The sequence below is a fragment of the Oryza sativa genome, chromosome 1 (assembly GCF_034140825.1).
Source record: "Oryza sativa Japonica Group chromosome 1, ASM3414082v1".
Lineage (NCBI taxonomy): Eukaryota > Viridiplantae > Streptophyta > Magnoliopsida > Poales > Poaceae > Oryza > Oryza sativa.
Genome location: NC_089035.1, coordinates 7,329,173 through 7,350,849, shown reverse-complemented (window position 1 = coordinate 7,350,849; position 21,677 = coordinate 7,329,173). Strand labels below are relative to the sequence as shown.

General features: G+C 39.0%; 1 protein-coding gene across 2 annotated transcripts; it reads right to left on the bottom strand.

The window, feature by feature from the left end:
* Positions 1-620: 620 nt before the first annotated feature.
* Positions 621-14,717, bottom strand: LOC4324278 (tRNase Z TRZ3, mitochondrial). 2 transcript variants are annotated; one of them, XM_015757095.2, is made up of 16 exons: positions 14,251-14,717; positions 13,151-13,240; positions 12,830-12,874; positions 12,670-12,724; positions 12,524-12,567; positions 12,022-12,411; positions 11,271-11,536; positions 10,382-10,520; positions 10,248-10,298; positions 9,170-9,654; positions 8,485-9,088; positions 7,796-8,095; positions 3,543-4,301; positions 2,370-2,525; positions 1,274-2,197; positions 621-1,083 (listed from the first exon to the last, which is right to left on the bottom strand). In XM_015757095.2, the coding sequence occupies exons 1-16, from the start codon at positions 14,665-14,667 to the stop codon at positions 1,048-1,050; spliced, it is 4,761 nt and encodes a 1,586-aa protein (XP_015612581.1). In that variant the 5' UTR covers positions 14,668-14,717; the 3' UTR covers positions 621-1,047. The 2 variants fall into 2 exon arrangements, with proteins under 2 accessions (XP_015612581.1, XP_025879959.1); XM_026024174.2 differs by lacking the exons at positions 7,796-8,095; positions 8,485-9,088; positions 9,170-9,654; ... (7 more) ...; positions 13,151-13,240; positions 14,251-14,717 and adding an exon at positions 5,626-6,033.
* Between the last annotated feature and the right edge of the window lie 6,960 nt (positions 14,718-21,677).

The window sequence follows — 21,677 nt, the reverse complement described above, 5'->3', positions numbered from 1 at the left end:
GAGAAAAAAATGTTACACGGTACAAACGCAGACGTCCATAGTACATGTACACTTATTTTTATGAACACACGCACAATTTATCCTTATGAACATCTACGAAAAACTGGACCAACATATCTTGAGATTGATGAAGTTACCTAACACATTCTTCCGAGAAATATTAATCACAATGCAAGAATAAATTCCAATTCCTTCTAAATCGCAATTACCTTACAACCATAAGCATCATTACTACAAGGTTTTAACAATGTGGAACTCAGCTACAAGTCTATTTGTCAGTAATTTTCTTCCAAAGTTTATCTCACTAGATACTAGTGCTGCTAATACATACTCCCTCCGTTTTAAAATGTTTGACACCGTTGACTTTTTAGCACATGTTTGACCGTTCGTCTTATTCAAAAACTTTTGTAAAATATGTAAAATTATATGCCTACATAAAAATATATTTAACAATGAATCAAATGATAAGAAAAGAATTAATAATTACTTAAATTTTTTTAATAAAACGAATGGTCAAACATGTGCTTAAAAAATCAACGGCGTCAAACATTTCGAAACAGAGGGAGTAATTCATAATCTGCACAATGCAGATAGTTCGTAGATATAATGTACTCAACATGTGAGCAGTATGGTTCAAGAGGCATCATTATTCCCGTATGGCACCTGTTATTAACGTAGCAAGCTTTACAATTCCCGTCAAAAGAACCAAATATGCTGTTGTACAGCAGCAAAAACAAAATCCCGCCCGAGAACAATCTACAATGTCCGACTCTTTAAAAGAAAAAAAAAAAGGCAAGGCATCAAAAGAAACTGAGAAGATAAGTACAGCTTATTTCAACATAAAAATCGACATTTGTCTAGATACATGATACAACACAATCCCCCGTCGTGAATTCTTTTCTTTCTTTCTTGGGTCATCTGTTGCAGCACAACATGCAAAACCTGTCCTGAGATTGATCCAGCTAATCGATGGAGTACGAGTGAAGTTTGCGTGAAGCCAAACAAATGCATTGTTGCTACATTCTGAACATACCCATCGCTCTCGGGTTACTTTTTTGAACCACGAGCTGCTGCAAGATGATCCTGAAAGAAAACTAGGACTGTTAACACCAGAGGATGGTGCTTCAGATGTCAAAAACTGAAGTAACATCTTATGCAACTAGCATAGAGCCATAGATTCATACTGCCCACGCATTATGACAGTTGGTAATATTGGCACGTCTATATATGAAATGAAATAAGAATAAATTAGGGACATGATGAAAGCGCATACCGAAACAAAATCAAAAGCTTTAGTTTCATCCTTCTTTGAGTTGCTCATCACAGCAACATGTTGAGGTTGGTTACTTGAATTGAAGATATCAGGAAGCACAGATGCATTTCCGCTGTTCATTGCATTCAAAGACGAATGTCCCAACCCAGCATTGAAATTTCCTAGATTTTGCAGCAGCTGCTGCTGCTGAGCAAGAAGAACACTCATAGCACCATAGTTTAATTGCTGCCCAGCAAATGCTGGATTTAACAGCATCTGTGATGGCAAGTTGTACTGCAAGGGAACCTGCTGTTGCTGATAAAAGCTTTGGCCAAGAATACCAGTCATTGCTGCAGAATTAGCCACATTTGTTGTCTGACTGTTCATGTCAAAGAGCTGTGAAACATTGACAGTATTGTTAGATTCTGTTTTAATCCCAGGCTGAGCTTGGGCAGTTCCATTAAGGTTCAAACCAGCCATCAAATCATTCACGGTTCCTTTATCCTCTACTCTTTCTTGGAAGAATGGCTCAGGGCTGCTGCCAAATATATCTGACAATTCATTTTTGTTTATTGATGAGCTATCATGCAAGGCTGCTGTTGCCTTTTCTTCTACCGTCATCCCCGAGAATAGGTCGTTAGTATCCTTAGTATCTGCTGTCTCATGGAATGAAACGTCTGCAAACGGATCACCTCCATTACCATTACTGGTGGTGGTACTTATATCAGCAATAGGTTCACCACCCAGCAAATCATCAACCGAAGAAGTAAACATGCTATTCCCCATTATCCTCTCGCTACCTTCCTGAGCTGAATTTTGAGCTCCTGGGTCATCTTGATCCCCTGTATCAATCAAATCAGGCATCTGTGCAGCAGGTACTGTTGTCTTTGTTTCTGAAAAATTATTGCTTCCAGTAGGTTGTTCCCCAACCAGCAGATTTAAGACCTAAGAAAATGGCACGGTTTATTATATAGTAATAATTGGAGGTGGAAATAGCTATAGCCTAGAGAGAGATAGAATCAAAGAGATGCAAAGCATGTATTCTACATAGCAATTTGCAGAAAATAAATGGTGCATTATACAAATTTATTTATTAATGGCTTGCAACTTTACTGACCTTCGAAGCCTTTTCTCTGAGAGAAACGTGCGGAAGCTCACAGCATCTAACAACAGATGCACTGTTCTCACAGAAATATGAAGTAATGATTGAATAAGGATCAGTATCCTGTTTCCTTACAATTGCTTCCAATACACAAATTGCCTTCATGCGAACCTGAAGTAGAACAAATGCATTGAATATTTATGAATATATAAAGTGAAAACAATGGTGGAAGTGCTTGGTCAAGATAAAATGGTATTATAAATATGATCTAATCATGTATATAAATAATGTGAGATAATATTGTATCAAAAATATAAGAAAAGGTCAGAGAACATCATAGATAATGAATGCACTAATTCTGAACATACTCCGTATTGCTAACCCCTAGTAGAAATAAACCTTATTCCAATGAAAGTTCATGGGGTTATAGGTGAAACCACCATGCAAAACCACTTCAGGGGGTTTTATGGAAGTATTGAGAAGTTAGATGCCTGGTTTTAAAATTCAGATGCTAGGTGGACTTCCATTGATAATTGGAATGTATAACAAGGCAAAACATTTTGATTCCTTTGACCATGTTAAAAGGATATGCTGCCCACTGCCTAATATTTTTTTCAGAACCAGTATGCTGCCTACTGGGTAAATCTTTAAATACGCTAAGACATGTCCTAAACCGCAAAGTAGGGAGGCGGGTGTAAAAGCCCTTAACTAAGCACTTTTAACATGCAAAGAGTTCATGCCGGAACTGTATTTTTCACATGTTATTAATTTATTATTCAAATAAACTATGCTGTCCTGAAAATTGGAAGCTAAGTTAAGCATCAATATGTTTACATACCACTCACTATTATATATACAGCTCTGAACTTTTACCATAAAAAAGTATATGTGAATGGTCACAAGTCAACTCATAAATAGTGTTTTTACTTTTGAAGTTTGAAATCTCAATAAGCACTTGTCAAAATTTGAACAAACATATGTTTAAAGTATCTATATATTAGATATCCAAAGTACTTCCATTTGACTGCGGAATAAGAAAAAATATCGATTTGTGCATCAATATACACTAGTCACTTGCCAGAAGCAGTGTAAACCATAATATAGACTAAAGGTACCCCATCCCATAGCCGTAAAACTATTGTAACTTGTAAGGTTGAAGTAGATGAACAAAGAACATCGTAAAGTCACCTGCCATAAAGGAGAATTCAATTTGTTCTCAAGGGCACGGCTCAAAGCAACTGCGTCCAATTTGGCAGCTTCTGTTAGAAATATTTGCAGAGCATCTCGAGTTGGTTGCAACCGCACACCACTTGAAGTTGCAATTGTATCTAAAAGTCTCTCTTCACGAGTCTTAACCCCTGTTTGACTTGAACCAGTATCATCAGTTGGTGCAGAACTGGATGGACTAGGACCCCATGAACCAGAACTAACATTCTTTGAAGCACCAGATGAAGAACGGCTCTCGCCTTGAATTTCACTTGGATCATACCTGCCATATTTATCCATTTCTGTGGTCAGAGACCTACGAAGGTTTGGGCTCTTGTACGGACCACCATTATCATTTGTTATCATTGATGAATGAGAAGCAGCAAAGTTGCTCAAACCCTGTTTAATGGAAGCACTGCCAATGCCCACTACTTCACTTAGCTCACTAAGGAAAGATTTTTTGTCATCTCTTGATGGCTCAAAATTAGTATTTCCAAAACCCTGTATGCGCTTGCCAAGACCTTCTGTTGCAACAGCAGGTTTAGGTTCCTCTGTGGAGAAAATAGCAGCAATGGCATCATTTGCAGTTTCACGGACAGCCTTATTAAGAGAATCCCCTTTCAAGGGGTCAGGGTGTCCCTTGTAGTGAACAAGCTGGCGCATAGCTGCTGAGTGCCGTTGCATTTCCCGCTTGAAATCAGTACCAGACTTCCCAACAGCATATTTAATCAACCGCAAAGCCTGGAAAAGAGCAATTGAAAAGGTTAGTACAGAATTGAAGAACAGAAGCTAGTCTCCTCAATAATTAAACACCACTGTACTTAAATGTTAGACATAAGTTAGGACAGCCTAAAAATTCCATCAAAAACATTAGGGTACATTCTATGATATATGTGGGGGTCACCATGTTTGCAAAAGGTGCAATGTGCCACTGCTCAGGACTGACGTGTAACATTCAGTACAAATGCTTAGCAAAGCAAATATTATGCCCATAAGCAGCATTTCCTTTGCGCAGAGAGTCTACTCAGAAGGCTGGTATGAGCTTTACCATTACGAGATCAGGAGTCAGAACGCAACATGCCATGAATGTAAAGCAATTCATTTATAAAATTAAAATTAGTTGTCACAAGTTGAAATCTGAATTCACATTCAAGTTCACTAAACAACCTCAAATGTATGTGTTTGGTTCAGCATTAAACCCCCCCCCCCCCAAAAAAAAAAAACATCCCTTAAATCCAAATCAAAAGTAGACACCATAGTTTACAAAAAAACACCTTCCATTGGTCCATAGCTATAACAATTGTTGTAGTTCATTAGCCACATAAGGCTTCTGCTCTATAAAACAGCATTCACCAAAAACAACCATACAAGCCACTAAGGTCTCAGTCGATATGGAACAGTTACATGCCAGATAGTTGGATGTGGAGAATATTCTCAGCTCTTCAAGAAGCAGTAGGCTAGTTTTAAATTTCAATTGATAGGGACTATGACACATGAATCCATTCTAGCTAATTTGAATCCACGGTAACAGGCCATCAACTCCAGGTGAGCTGTGAGCAAGATATTGTTGCCACCTAGTAGTGAAGAACAAAAATATATAGCCAGTTTCTCCCTTACACCTTCACCAAGGCACTGCTCTTTTATGCTAGGGGCTGTGGCGCACAACCAATAACTATTTCATTCAACAACTGCAATTCCCTACTTTCGCCGTTTCCCTTATTAAACCCACATCCAGAAGGCCAAAACAGAACTATATCTTCGACAGCCTCTTCTCCCCTCAACTGATCGGCAATCCAGGAGGCAGGCATGAACTCAAAACAATCACACAAATCATCAGTCACCCACTCAAATCACTCCCCGGATACGTGCGCCATCCTTCGACCATCCAGAGTTCGACAAGAACCGTGGCCACAGAACTAATCATCATCATCATCAATGAGAACACAAGAACACCAATCCATAAGTACTCAATCGATCGATCGATCGATCCACCTCGCCGCCACCCACCTAATACCCTCGCACCCGAGATCACACAAGGGGAGAGAGAGAGGAGGAGAAGGGGAACCTTCTGCTTGACGACGGGGCTCTTGTTGTCGAGTCGCTTGAGGACGAAGTCAGCGACCTCCTTGACGACGCTGGCGTCGGAGGCGCGGAGGAGCTCGCAGATCTCCTCGAGCTTGTAGACGGGGGCCACCTTGTCGTCGTCCGCCGTGACGCCGTCCACCATCCGCGACCTCCAGTACGACTCCACCGCCCGCCTGCTCTGATCCATCGCTGCGCCCCTCCGATCGGAGACGGCGAAACCCTAGCGGGGGGAGACCGAGCTGCCGAGGCCGCCGCGGCAACGGCGGATCTGAGAGGGGCGGCGGTGGACCGGGTCTAGGAGAGGAGGGGAGGGGAGGGGAGGTGGGCGGCGCGGGTGAGCGGCACGTGCGGCGGGGTGGATGGAAGCTTCTAGTGGCGGGTCGGGGTCAGGTCGGGGAAGGGAAGGGCGGGGTGGTTAACGCGATAACCGTTTCGCTTTCCTTCGTGACGACGGGAGGGGAGGGGAGAGGCCAAGAGTGAGGCTGAGGCTCAGAGGGGTAATGCGGCAAAACCCGAGATTCTGCTACTAGTCGCACTGGAAAGTTTCGTGTCACTTTGCTGCCACCGTGTTCAAAATCAAACTTTTCAAAGATTATGTTTAGTTCACGTCAAAAATAAAAGTCTGGTTGAAATTGGAACGATGTGACGGAAAAGCCGAAAGTTTGTGCATGTAAGTTTTGATGTGATGGAAAAGTTAGAAGTTTGAAGAAAAACTTTGGATCTAAACACGGCCAAAATTGTAAATCATTTCGGTAGAACCTGCTATCATGGGTTCAAGTCTCCGACGTAACTTTTTTGATCCCAAAGATGTGGATAGAACAAAGTTTCATGTCGGTTGTAATGGTTGGGTTTTGGGCGATCTTGATTGTAGTTCCTTTATTGGCCTAGCGGCGGCTGGTCACGATTAGCGATGGCCGGTTCGGTGCTAGCTTTTCTCTTATGTCTATGTGTTGATGTTATCGGTACGTGGATGGTGGTATTCTTTTTTCGTTTTCCTTGTTACGACATTACATGATTATAATCTTGTAATTTTTTTCTACTCTATCATTATGAACTTCACACTATCTAGTGCGAGTCATTAAAAAAAAGTCTCGACATAACGTTAGTGCTTATATTTATGGTTAATTAGAGTATTTGACTTAATACCAATGTTTGTATTTACGGGTAATGCTTTGTACTTACTGCTAATTGTTCTTTTTAGTTTAGATGTCATGTGCATCAACAACGAGATATCGACAATAATTTCACCAATCTGTATGGGCATCAACAGCCCCTCAATTTATATTGTCTCAATCTATATAGGCGTGCTTATAGAGACAAGTGTCGCGAGTACTTTTGCAATACTCTCCTCTACTAGTTTTAAATCTCTTACATACCACTTGATATGGATCCTCTCTGCGGTTCATTATAGTTGTGAGTAACATAGTAGATTGATGCCACAAACAGTGACATTTTGTTGTTATACTATTTTTGCAGTAGCGATCGAGATGGTCACCGCAGAGCAAATGGTGCACAAATGGGTAAACTAATGTGGAGGATCCCATTTCCTAAGATTGTCGGTTTCCTGCAAATGGAAATTCATCGCACACCCAGTTAAAGCCTGGGACAAAGCCACTGGGATTTTAAAGTTGAAATTTAAGGACCTTTTAAAATCAAAGACTTCTTCAGTCCAGTATTTTTAACTAAACAAACAAATTCAAGAATTTAAAACTGAAAGTGTATCTTCAATTTAAAATTGGGGTTTGGATGGTGCCTTGATGAGTGAGAAACGTGGAACATATGTGAGGCTGAAATGGGACTCACTCTGTGAAACACTGAAACCCCAAGTACTAACATTAACATGACACGTAATTGAACGCATCATCTGTAACGGCAAAGCCTTAACTGTCCATCAAAATACTAAATTAGAAGGGCAGGTCGCACGCTTGCTTTTCAACGCACACGAGACTTGCAAATTGCCGACAATGCTTATTGCACAAGACAACGCCAAAAATTGACAGTACAGCTATTCTAGTATCTGAATGCAGGGTGGTTGGCCTCACTAGTAACATATCGCATGGATGGCGCTGTCTACAATTGGATTCTCAGGTCAAAAATCATTCTATTTAAATTGTTGTACACTATTCTATCTTATATCAGTACTACATAACAGCCTCCTGGATCTCATCAGATTCGTCAACCACCATCTCATCTTTGAACAAGAGCTTCAGGTGAGGAAGAACCTTTGGCAGTACTGGCAAGTCCGCCAGATTCACACTCATCAGGTCGAACGCAATGCAAGTCTTTTGCATATCAACCTCATCAAAAACTGGGATTTTAGGGTATCTTTGGCTAAAGTGGGTCAAGATTATACGGTATGCTCCGGCTGATGTGCCTACTGCTATGGCCTCCTTTGTTGTACTATGGTTCCTAGCGATCGCCTCATCCTTCATACTGTCCTCAAATGTTGCCTGGAGAAACGAGTATTGCACAGTTTAGACACGCAATACCATTATTGCCATTAACTAGTGATTAATATCATCAATAATTAGAAGAGAACATTCTGCAGCTAACAGTATACAAAAACATGCAAGGTTAGTTGGTGATGCACTTGGCCAGTTGTCGTCCACATCAATTGGAGAGTGAAATATTTTACTACAGGACACTAGGACAGACAGAAAAAACAGAACTGATAACTCAAATAATATATTGAACTTTTGGAAACCACCTTGGAGCATAAGCAGTGATGGCAAGCACTCAAAAGGGAGGAATATAGAATCATAGCCACCATGGAAATGGCAGTGGATATCAAGTTGGTAATAATGGAATTAGTTGTCCAAAAGATTTATGTTCATCTTACCTCATGTATTAGTACAGTGGCATCTCTGGACGCATCTACAAGAGCTGGGCAGGGCCTCGTGTCACCTGAATAAACAACCTTCCATCCTGGAATAGCTTTTCCAGCACTGCTCACCTTCTCCTTGGCTCTCAGAACAACTCCAAACGCCTGTGGACAGTGCAGAACTGGGACACTGTAAAGAACTTCCAAACCTGATTCATGTAGGACATCTTTCAAATTAGTTAGAGCTGTAGTATCTCTTGGACTTGCAGGCTTCCGGCTGTAGTTCTCCATTTTACTTCCAGGAGCAAATATAGTGCTTCCAAGTTGAGATGTGGCAGATTCAGTAGCATTGTCACTGAGAAAAGCCTCTATACTAGGCTTTAAAGTCTGCCTGCAGTCTAGGAACTGCATATCAAGATCTTCGAGTGTTGAATATGCATTTAGAAATCTTTCAAGTGGTCTTGGTCCAATAACAAGTAAGGGCTTGTGAGGTACCCCTTTTAACAATTTAGACCTCAAAGCAAGAACTCTAGCTACACCTGTGTGGTGATCAGCATGAATATGGGAAATCCAAATACACTTCAAACTTTTCACAGCATCATCAGCACCACTTACACCAAACCTATAAAGAGAAAGTGTCATGACGACAAATATGAAATAACATGCATTTCTCAATTACCTAAAGAAGTATGTAAGAACTAACCTTCTTTTCAATTGCCCTAAGGTTCCTTCACCGCAATCAAGAAGTATACCTCCTTGTGTAAACAGGTTAATATATATGGAACTTACGTTCCGATATTTTGAAGGTTGGGATGAACCCGTACCCAAAAAGGTAATTTCCATATCTTCTCTTGTTGCATTCTCCACACAGCAAGGGATATCAGGAGTGTCCTTTGGGTGCTTTCTCCAGCCACTTGCTCTCAATGGAGTGCCATCTTGTAACTTACCTGAATTACTATTTTCGTCTACAAAATTACAAACAGAGGAATTCTCAGTAATCCATGGCTCTTCAACCATGAGCATATGCTTGCCAACTGAATTACTTTGCCAGAACTTGCTAATCTGTTCAGGAACTTCTTTAATCTCTGGGATCTCCGACAAGAGCTCATCTACAATATCTCCATAAGTAGTAAGGCTTGGTATAGACGATCTGTCCAGCCCCAGTTGAGCATATGGACGCAGATGAAACTGAAAAGGAGAACCCACTAATGTAATAAACGGCATTGCACTGAACTAAAGAAAGTTTAACCAGCAACTGGTCACATAGATGATGCAAAATTCTTATGATTTATTTATCTCTCCTTCCTCCTGTCAGCTTCATTTTTATGTAGTATCTTTCATGAGAAGAATTTCTCCTTCTCAGCTTCTAGATTGTAATTGTGTGCCATAGCATGGCGTGGAAAATAATTGCAAGGTGCATATATTCAAGCCCATGCTCAGAGAATATAAGCAAGACCAGAACTAACGTAGGGCAAAAAGTAACTGTCTGTGCAAAGATCATCAATAAATAATGACCAAGACATTCGTCACAGCAGGTTATTTTACAATTGCATTGCATAGAAGGGAAAATCCTAGTCATGCTGCTTTAAAAAGATTGGTATAGTGTGGTAGGTTGACACGTTAAGTTTCGAGACATAAACTATTAGTTGAATTTTCACATCCATATTTGAAACCATTTTCATCACAAAGTCCAGACATACAAATACCAGATAGATTAACAGAAACGCTCGTGTGATAAGTGCTAACAGGGAAATACAGTATGGTTATAGAGTTAGCCATACCTTTAGAAGATTAGCCGCTGACACACTTTCACAGGCTTGCAATGAAGAAACCTAAAAGTGGTAAGAAAATTTCATGTATATAAGCAGAATGCATTTTTATATTATCTGGTATTATGTATCTTACTGGAAGCTACCTTATTCTTCTCTGAATCAACATCATTTATAGGTTCCACAGGCCAAAATCCAGAGGATGGGAAGAGATGAGGGCATACAAAATGAAGACGTGATGATATCCTTGCACTACCCTTCAGGATAGGAATTTCCATGTTTTTACTGCACATAGGAGGAAAAAGTCCCATCACATGACCAAATATTAGAACTGGATCATTACAAACAAGATGGCAGTATTTGTAGTGGTTTCTGCCGCGCAGATCCTACTATATGCAGATGCACCACACTTGTGTTCACTCATCCATGTGTCAGCAATCCATGTGCCCAGTTGGTAGCAACAACTGTACATGAGAACGCTAAAACAGCATAAAAGTGAGCACACGTGGCAAAAACACCACAAATATCATCACATGGATTGGATTTAAGCCAGATTTAAAAAGTTAGACAATGTTAAGTGAATGATTTAAGCATTTAGGTTGAAAAATTAACCTATGGTGATAACTGAGGGTTCCAAAATCCTAAAACAGATATTATACAATAATAAAATTAATAAAATGGTGTTTTACCGAGGTGGAATATTATCAAGAAGTACCTTACAAGTTACAATGTTCCGTAGCAAAATCAAGCAAAACTTCACTAATTATCAATTAGGAACTGACGAAGATAATACAGTGACAAAGTAAAACTTCACAATATGCAATCACGACGTATAAATTCATTCCTGGAAGTTACAGATAAATTCCACCAAGTTAAACATTTCTACAATATGGAACTTCTCACTTCTTTTGTAAAAAAAAGCTAACTTCAGATTTACTAACAACAATAGTTTTAACCTAAGTTCAAACTAGAAAAGCCAATAATTGGGGCTGCATGAAAAGCATACATAAAACAGTGAACAGAACTGAATCTTACATTTCATGCCCTGCCATGATATGCTGTGTGGCACCAAATTTTCTCATCCAGTTCTGATAATCGAGAGCTTCAGTCACAGAAGATGGGCCCAAGTGGATTACACAATTTACTTTCTTGGGACTCCCTGCTTGCTCAGAAGAATCTTCATAAAAGCGTATAAGAGATTGCAGGGAAAATAGTTCGTGCATATGATATTTTGTAGGGCAATCCACCAAAAGTACAGTAGGTCCAGGAATCGACGGGCCAAGAACATCACTTGGATGAACCTAGAAATTGGCAAACTAAATGAGCTGTACACAAGAAATTTTCATCCAGTTATCTTGTGCGTGCAATTTATATCTGAAGTAATATCAAAAGCTTAAATTACAGAAAAAAAAATTAAATTATGTTATCAAGGAAAGGACAGAAGATAGTCAAGCGGCACTGCTTAATTTAGTATTTAACAACTTTAAAGACTAATAAAATTTAATTTAGTATTTAACATCTTTAAAGACTAATAAAATATTACATCAGCAATCTATTCATGAAAATATATAGTGCCACCCCATCCACAGATGAATCACTGAACAGCGGACTCAACAGCCTCCAAAAGAAAAAGTTAGGTTCCCAACGGGCAGCACTGATCTACCTGGTGGCATAGGCTCAAGCTTGAATCAATGAAAAAAAACATTGTAAACAAATACATGAAAGAATATTATTTATAATCCTACAAATAGATTACAGTTTAAATATCTCAGTATTCAGTACTAACCATTTTATCGAATGCATCAGACTGCACAGAGTTCCCGAGCTGAAGTTCACGATATTTTGGTCCAGGCTTGAGACCAAGGGCAGCAGCCTTAGCAGGGTCAAACTTTCCTTTAAGTTCTGGCAGTTCACATGCATAAATGATAGCAGTATTGCCAGGCTTCAAGTTGGAGTCATTCAAGCAACTGGCTTCTTTATTGTATCTTGGTTTGACAAACATTGCGGATATTCGAACTACTTCGTCATCAACAATGACAGTAGCATCTTTAGATTGGGAAGAAGATACATTTTGTTCCACACCAAAGCTATGTGTGTGAAGCATTGCTCTATTTGGGATAAAGGATCTCATTGCACTAGCTAAAAAATCTAGGTCAGAAGGGCCCCATATATTCACCTATGTTGCAGATAAAAGGGAACAATACAATCAGTATGCAGAAAAGGTATAACAGGATGAGTTGGCAATTAGGTACTGAAAAGAAGGGAATGATGAAATCATGTGATCTCACCGACATGCCCTCTTCTCCTATGCCTGCCAGAGTCAGAACCAGTCCTGCAAAAATGAAAAGAAGGAACAGAAACAATTATGTCATAGATATAATCACAGTTCAGCAAATAATGACAGTAGTTCAGTACATAGAGTGATCAAATTTACCTGGAAGGCCCCCTGCAGTTTCTGAGCATACACGAGTCAAAAATATGTGGTCAATCTGGGAGGTGGAGAATCAACATTTAAGCAAGTTGCTGGTTTACAAACACAATCAAACAAGGATAAAAGAAATATGATCAATGCATTGGCGAGAAGGACCTCATACCTTTGATAACTTTATCTTGTGTTCAGTACAGAAACGTTGAAGACCCTATCAGACAGCAAGGTTGTTATTTAGCACATTAAGTTCACCAAAATAAGACATGACAAACTGGTTAAGGATGATAAAATTAGATAAATAAAATACAGAGCAATACACACAAAAAAGCAGGACAAACGGAACTCAATAGACCTGAGCTACAAATTTGCCCCTAAGGCAACTAGAGTTTAGGAACAACTTGTGCACTTAAGAAGCACATTAATTAAAAACATAAGTATGTTTTAGAGAGAGAGAGAGTGATCAAATAAATACAAGTGCTGCAGATACCTCGCCAGCATTAAATATAAACCTCTGTTTGTCAAAGAAGAGTAAAATGGAAGGTGAAGTATCTTGTGTGTCCATTCCTGTACCAAGTATCTGCACAGCAAGAAGCCAAGAACGAAGGGGTAAGATCACTGGCAAAGGCATTTGTCCCTGTTCCCATGAGTTGATCTAAGTGAGGGGGTTGATTAACTGAACAACTATCTCTGAGGGGGGTGACACAAAAAGTCAAAAACAGCTGGAATGATTGCATTCTAGGCCTCTAGGGGTGCTTATACCTAGTTTTCTCACTCTTACTAAACTAGCTCGATTTGATCGCTTGCTTTGCCAGCCAGCAACTGCAGCATCCACAAGACCCTGACAACATAGTATTTTTGGTCTTCAACAGGTAAAGGAAACCCAGAATATACACCCTACAAGTGATTATCAACATCGTTATCATCAGAGCATTGATGTTCTGAATCATTTCTACCAATTTGGTAGCGGGTGGCATTAATATGTATATCCTCCGATGAACTTTGGCATCGTGACAAAATTTATTATTTTATAATTTTCTTAGCACGCAGGTAATAAGCGAACGATGGTTTAAAGTTTGGTTCAGATGCTATACCCCCTTTAAACCTAAGTAAGACATCTATCGCAATCAATTTGGGATAACATTTTAGCCTATGCCCACAGTTAGGTCAGCAGAAAGGCGACACATGCACATTCTTACAAAGCAAAGAAAATTATAACCGGCATGCTGAAACCCAAGGCAAAAGATATCGCGCCATACTCCAATGGGGCATGTTTTGTATCCCAAGTAAGCCCAGGAATTAAATGTGCTTGCTAAGTCATGAAGTAAACCAACATGCACAATCGCCATCAAAGGATTGTAGCAGGTACTAACCTTGTGCTAAAAGGCATATATATATAATCATATTATCATTTTGTTGCTCGACATCGTTCGCGTCTTAGGAAACAAAATGTATGTAGCATAAAAAAAGCAGGCAATCCCCGCTTTAATCGAGCTGAACTGAAAGCTAGGCGCAAAGCAGAGCGGCTTAATAACGAGACCATCGGGAATGTGGCGTGGTGTGGGGGGAGAAATCGGCAAAATCCCTCACCTGTACGTAGCAGATGGTGTTGATGGGGTTGAGCTTGCGGCTCTTGAGCTCCATGCTCCTGCCCTTCCTCCCGTCCTTCCCCTCCGCGCGCGTCTTGTTGAACGCCACCTCCGCCTCCCCTCCCCCTCCCCCTCCCCCTCCTCCGCCGCCCATCTTCTCCTTGCTCCTCTTCCCGAGCGTGCTGTTCCCGCGTCGGAGGAGGTTGTTGTGGTGGCCGCGGCGACCTCCTCCTCCTGCCTGGCCGCCGCGGTAGGCGAGGGCGCGGAGGCACGCGGCGCGAGGGGAGGGGGAGGGGGAGGGGGAGGAGGAGGAGGAGAAGAGGCGGCGGGAGAGGTGGAGGAGCGGGGCCGGGGTGGCGGCGGCTAGGGTTTGGGAGAGCGGGAGGAGGCGGCGGAGAGGGGAGGGCAGTTGCGGCATGGCTTCCTCCTCCTCTCTTCTCAGGGGTTTAAGGGCGGAGGCCTCATGCCGAAGCGAGGGACGGAGCTCCCGGATGGATTACGGGGGGGAGCAGCAGGGCAACGGGGGTGAGGGGCATTTTCGTCATTTGCTCCAGATCTAACTCATCTCCATGTACATGTAGGCCCGGTTTGGCACGGCTATGCCGCTACAGATTCTCCCAGAATCAGAAGTTCCCTAAACAAATTTAGTTTTTGTCCAGATTCTTTGAAGATGTAGTTATAGAATCCAGAAAATGAACTAGAAGCCAGAAGCTGAGAAACCCAGTTTTACTAGATTCTTAGAAGTTTATTATCTACTAGCTGCTTTTCAGAATTTTAAGCTTCTTAAACAGGCCATAAATATCATATCCATTCATAATCGATTTGAAATTTATATGTTAAATTATAATGGTTCAAAATTTTAAGTTTTATCCAAAATGAGAACAAAATGATATATTCAAAATCTATCAACGTAATTATGGATATAAATCCGTGGATTTGTGGAGTTAGGAATATTTTAGCTCAAAAAAATCTTGAATCCGGAACTATGCCTAATCATCCTTCTGGTTGCCCTTGCAAATTTTCCATAAGTATTTTTTTCATAGTAACAAGTTACAAAAATGCAGGCGCTCACAACACACACGTATATCATACTCTTATAGGCACATTCGAAAAGCTGAACCGGCATATCATGATATTGATGAAATTACCATGGGCGCCTTGCTGTTGACGGATACTTCGCCTATCACTAAAAGACTAATTAGGTGTAAATACGAACACTCGTGTCAAGTTTTTTTTTCTTAATTACACATAAGACGCACGTAAACTCTATTATATAAGTATTTTTACATTTATCTATTATAATTATGTTCATGTTTAGAGAGCTTCTAGCAACTCCACTTTCTCCTAAATCTCTAGGTCCTCCAAACAATTTAAAATTGTATCTAGATTCTAACCGTAAGTTGCTACCGAATTTAAAAAATAGACTTCAAGTCAACAGCTAGGAAATTTATGTTTGTCATATTCTTGTAGGTTGTTTCTTAAAATCTCGAGCTATCATAAACAGGGCCTATATTACCATCTCTTTGGCAGCCAATGAGTCATAACAAAATAATTTGATCAATCTACGGGAACTATTTCTTCGATGTCTTTTTTCACGATAATAAAGTAAATTTCAGATATTCACACAGGTCATTCCACATTACTAGCTTTTTCTTTATGTTACTTCATCCTTCACACCGTCGTTTTGTTATTTTTAAATCTTTGAAATCTAGATTGGAACATTTGAGGTTAGATTATTTGAACCTTTTGGTTGGTTAGTAGGGTCTTGGGCCTAACGGGCCTGTTAGTGGGCTTACTATGCAGTAATATCTATGCTTTGTTGCTAGTGCTGCATTGCTGGCCTCTGCTGCCGATCTATCCATGCATGTTCTGCAATAATTGATGGAAATCGGAAATTAGCCCTGACAAGTGTAACGATAGATAACGTACGAGTATTTGAGAATTTTATGGTTATCCCTTATTGTTTGTTTACCAGTGAGTTTAGGCATGTGCTTAAAATTATTGACAATGTATCCCTAATGATCGATCGCGGGCATATTTGGTTAGAAAATGCTTGTGGATGGGCGTTCAAAACGAGCCCAGATATTGGACGCCTTCTACTCCTTTGTCTCCTCCCTCCTTCATGTTCCCATCTCTTTCTCTCTCACACTCTCACCGTGCCCGCCCACAGACCTACCATTACACCGGCTTTCATCCTGACATGGCCCAACCAAGAGAAGTTGGGCTGCCCATGCTGTCACAGTCGCCCAGTGGTGTATCTAGAATTTTAGAATTTTTATGTGGCTAGTCCAACCTATATATTTTTCTAAAGTACCCTAAATATAACAAAGTTTGGAGTATATAATAAATTGATTAGATGTGCATTATAATATATTAACAAGGAAGTTTTTTTACTTTTCCAAAAAAAATCATATATGTATATATATACATTGGGTTAGAGCAAAAAAAATTTTCCCAAAAGTTATATTTTTTACTTTTTTTCCCTAGATCTGCCTGTGTTGTCGCCACCATATCAAACATATCTTCCTCCGCGCATGCCGGCCCTATCCACAAGGCCCTTAAGGAGAAGAGCAAAGCCAACATCGATGCATGCAGAACCGTCACCGAGAAGAACAATCCCAAGTACAAGCTCAAACAGGTGTGGCGACGCGTAGCAGGTCGGCGACGGCGTCGTAGAACTAGACGTCTAAGATCCACGCTCAAGGAGGTTGTAGAGAAATAAGGTGGATCTGGTCACATTGGAGTAGAGAAAAAAGTCACTATAGGCTCTTGTTAGAGTTTAACGATTTATTGCATTTTTCTCATAAGTATTAATTTGAGTGGTGTTCTCTGTTCCGCTATATGTATACTAGCAGATGATGCGCACAGTTGCATTAAAGGCGTGTACCACACCCTCAGTTGTCCTGGAGTTGCTCATTGACAATTTTTTTTTATTCTTGATGTTGCAGCTAGTTTTTTTTTTATGCTTTACCTATTGGTTTATTGATGTTGCAGGTCAGTATTTTTAAATATTGTATTAGCTGGTTGCAACATTTTTTTAGCGAGTGATAAAACATCTAATTGATATAATTAATTCTTGGCCAAGTGATGAAAATTTGTATAACATTTTGAAACACCATCTAAAATAGTTGTCCAGTTAGGTTGTGGGACTACCTATATATTTGTCGACAACTCTTCTTAAAAAAAATTGACAGATATAAGTATAGTATAATCATGATATAATTATATTGTAATTTACATGTAACTTAAAAAATCCCTCATTAACATGCTATTCCTTTAAAATGGTGGTCATGGAACCAAATCCCCTCACATATGCGCCGCCGTAGTGATTTTTTCCTTCCTCGCTTGTATGAAAGTTAAAGCAAATCGAACGATTCAAAATTATATGAAAGTTACACACAAGTTACAGTGTAATTACACAACAATTGTACTACATTTGCATATGTCAATTTTTGAGAGAAAATTTATCAACAAATATATAGCAAAATTATTAGGTTGTTGCCTTGGAAAGAAGCCTAGTCTAACCGCTTGGTTGCTGGTTGAAAACTATATATACATGTCACAGCTGAGATGAGCCTTATGATAATTATTGTAGATCTTTTCATGCTGTAGTATTTTAAATATGTCATTTTATAACTCGTTAGAGATGAAGTTATTTGAGACATGTCGTGCTCGATACGTCACAACAAAATGAGAGGAGTTATCGATGACTCCCTCCGTCCTAAAATAAACGCAGCCATGAATTTCTATGTCTGATTTTTATCGCGCGTCTTATTTAAAAAATTTTTATGATTAGTATTTTTATTATTATTAGATTATAAAACATGAATAGTACTTTATGTGTGATTTATGTTTTTTCTTTAGAAAAGAAATAAATAAAACGAACGATTAAAGTTGTAAACGAAAACTCATGGCTGCGTTTATTTTGGAACGGAGAGATAATTAAAGATCCACCTGCCTGTGAGCCTGTCCCAACAACGTAGTACGCGTCTTGAGCAATATGACGAGGCCGTACGTTACGTTGGTGCAAGCCGAGCGAGCGAGCGGCCCCCCGATCGACGACGGGGCCGGCCGGCCGGCCACCAACACGAGAACGTTAACGACGGCTAACCGCCGCCGCTCCCAACGTCGCGGGCCGGCGTACATATATGCGTCACCTACCTAGATGTCTCAGCACGCGTAATTAATCGAGCCATATTACTCCTATGTAATTATAAGAGATTTTAACTTTTTTTTCTCTCACACTGTTTGATCACTCGTCTTATTTAAAAGCCTGTGTAAATATAAAAAAGAAAAATTATGCTTAAAGTAACTTGGATAATAAAGTAAGTAACAAATAAAATAAATAATAATTCTAATTTTTTTAATAAGATGAGTGGTTAAACAGTAAGAAAAAAGTCAAAATCCCTTATATTATATTATGGGACGGAGGGAGTATTAAGCATGAATGCAGCTGGTTGGCACAATTAACTAGCTAGTCACATATCAATGATTGATATATCCTGTAGCTAATTGATTATATACAATAGTGTTTGAATCTTCCAAGACGAAGATAAAGATAAAAACTAAGTGTTTATACAAAATAAGATGGTAATAATATGTGATTAATTGAGTTTTAATTATTATAAACTTGAAAAATGGATTAATCTTATATTTTAGAATAACTTTCATATAGAAAGTTTTCGCACGAAACACACCGTTTAGCAGTTTAAAAAACATGCCACTTTTATCTAAAAGTTTATCCAGTTTTTGTTTGAGAAAAGAACAGAGCCGCTTGATATACTCCATCCGTCTCATTTTAAGCGTAGTCATGAGTTTCCATGTTCAACTTTGATCGTCCGTTTTATTTGAAATTTTTTAGATTGATATTTTTATTGTTATTACATGATAAAACATAAATTTTACTTTATACGTGACTTATGTTTTTATTTTTTTAAAAAAGAAATTAAATAAGCCGAACGATTAAAATTAGAAAAAAAAACTTAATTATAACAACACTTAAAATGGAACTAATGGAGTATATATCATCAATAGTAGCCGTGGCAGCAGCAGTGGCACCCCGCTGCAGTGATGGCCACCCATTTTCCTCACCAAATCCTGCAAACCTGGAGTAGTCATGAAGCCACTAATAATGCGTTGAATGCCTGCATAATTAAGTGCATACACATGCATGGAGTGTATATGAGTAAATAGTAATATAGGAGTAGTAGTCTGCTTTGCTTGCTTGCTTGCAACCACCCTACCACACCAACAAGCTTTGATTTGACAGATCGATCGATGTCCCGCTGTGAATATTCCTGCCGCTGGATATATATTCATTACTAGTATTTGATGATCATGGGCCTGCTTAATTATTACTACTAACATGCATATATAATTGTTGGGGGCTGCTTTGAACGCATGAAAACTAGTCACTCGAATGGAACATATATAGGGAAGAAAATGTGTAGGGATAATGCATGCAGTTGTAAAACAAACTATATATTGGAAAAAGAAAACATACTGATCCCTCTGTTTGTATAAGCTACTAGAGATATTCAAAGTTTTTCTGGCATAATAAGTATTTATCCATCTATTGTCTTATTTCAACCAATCAAAGCTATATTTATCATTTAATCTCTTCACTTAATTGCTTAATTTCTCATCTCAATTGATCCTAACCATTTTCTATCTTAACCTTAATTTTTCCTAAAGCTGGCTAAGCTATTATAGGGACGATTAGAGCATGCGATAATGGTAAATAAGCAATTATTTCATATTTATATTTTTTAACGGAAGGAGTAAAACAAAATATAGATATACAACACAAGAATTCTAAGAACCTTAATAACATGAAATCCTATGCCCATCTCTTTTTATGGACTACTTCCTTCATTTTTTAATACATGATAGATATTGACTTGTGTACGTATGTTTGACCACTCATCTCATTTTCAAAATTATTGTGTAAATACATGGAAAAGTATGTCATGCTTTAAGTACCTTTAATGATAAACAAATAAATAATAAATAATTATTGTATATTTTTAATAATATTAATATTTAAACGTATGCTTAAAAGTTAATGGCGCCATCGGTTAAAAACTGAAGGGGTATCTTAACCTTATTTGTTATCTACCTTGTCCTCTTATCCACTTCTGCATCTCTCTCCCTCCCTCTCCTCTCATGGTCAAAGCTCTATTTTTGACTTAAGGATGGAGGGAAGGGGAAACTTTCCTTTGTTTTTCATTTGCTCCAATTCCTTCAATATTCCAATTGGCTCTTTAGTTTTTATTTTCCTTTTGGGATTGAATGCTTCTAAATTCCTATGAAAATGCTTCAATATAAACATGCCCTTAATTAAGTTGTGATTTCTAATAAAGAAACATAATTTTAGGATAGAACTTTATACTATATAGACATACTCCAGATTTAGAGTGAAAATCCAATTAATTAGTGTTAAAAATCAAAATTAGCTACGCCAAACAAGCTGCCCTCCCTATATTTGGCCACTACACACATACATCTATCTATTTGCATCTAGGCTTGTCTTGTAGCCCTCCAAATATAAAATTAATGGATCTGGAGTTATGGAGAAAGGAAAAGATAGCTTCTTTATTATTCACATGTGTACTAGTACTTGACTCTTGAAAAATTGGAAATCTAGCCTCCGTTTGATATAACTCCAGATCATATATATCCACGACTCTACGCTGGTATTTTAGTTGTTTAGTACAACTTCAGATCATATATCTACGCTTGGTATGGGGTTTATAAGTTAAATTGTAGTATTTAAGATTTTATATTTTATTTAAAATAAAAACAAAATAATTCTTCCAAATATTATCAGCTCCACCGAACAAGCTAGGATCGGCTCAATAGCCCCTAGCTATATCTCACCGTACGTACTGCATGCATTATCTGGATCATCATATGCGCAGGCTCGCGAGAAAAGCTAGGACAGGCAGGCCCCTCGAAAAAAATTGGGAATAATTGTCACCTAATTAAAAAAATGTAGCTCAACCTGTTAGGTTCTTTGTGGTGGGATCAACCACCCGAGTTTAAGACTTTAAGTTCTAGATTTGACACGGATACTTATATTCATGGCTAATTATTTTTTTAGTGATAGGTTTTCAAAGGTACGTATTCATAGAAATAAGGTGTGTGCATGTGTATTCACAGAGGTAACTGTGCACGTGTTTTGAGCACTTCGGATTATACCGTGTTTAAAAAATTTGTAACTATTCCATGTATATAACTATATATATAGACAGAGATACAGGGATTATAAACGGCCGGGGCCTAGGTGTTTAATTCCTGACACAATCAATATTAATGCCGTTTTATTTACTGCCATGAGGATGGTCTGATACGATGAGACTGATCAAGTGATCGATTTGATCGGAGAGCCGGTTCACACTCCTGTTCATCAGTTTTACGAGTTGCATT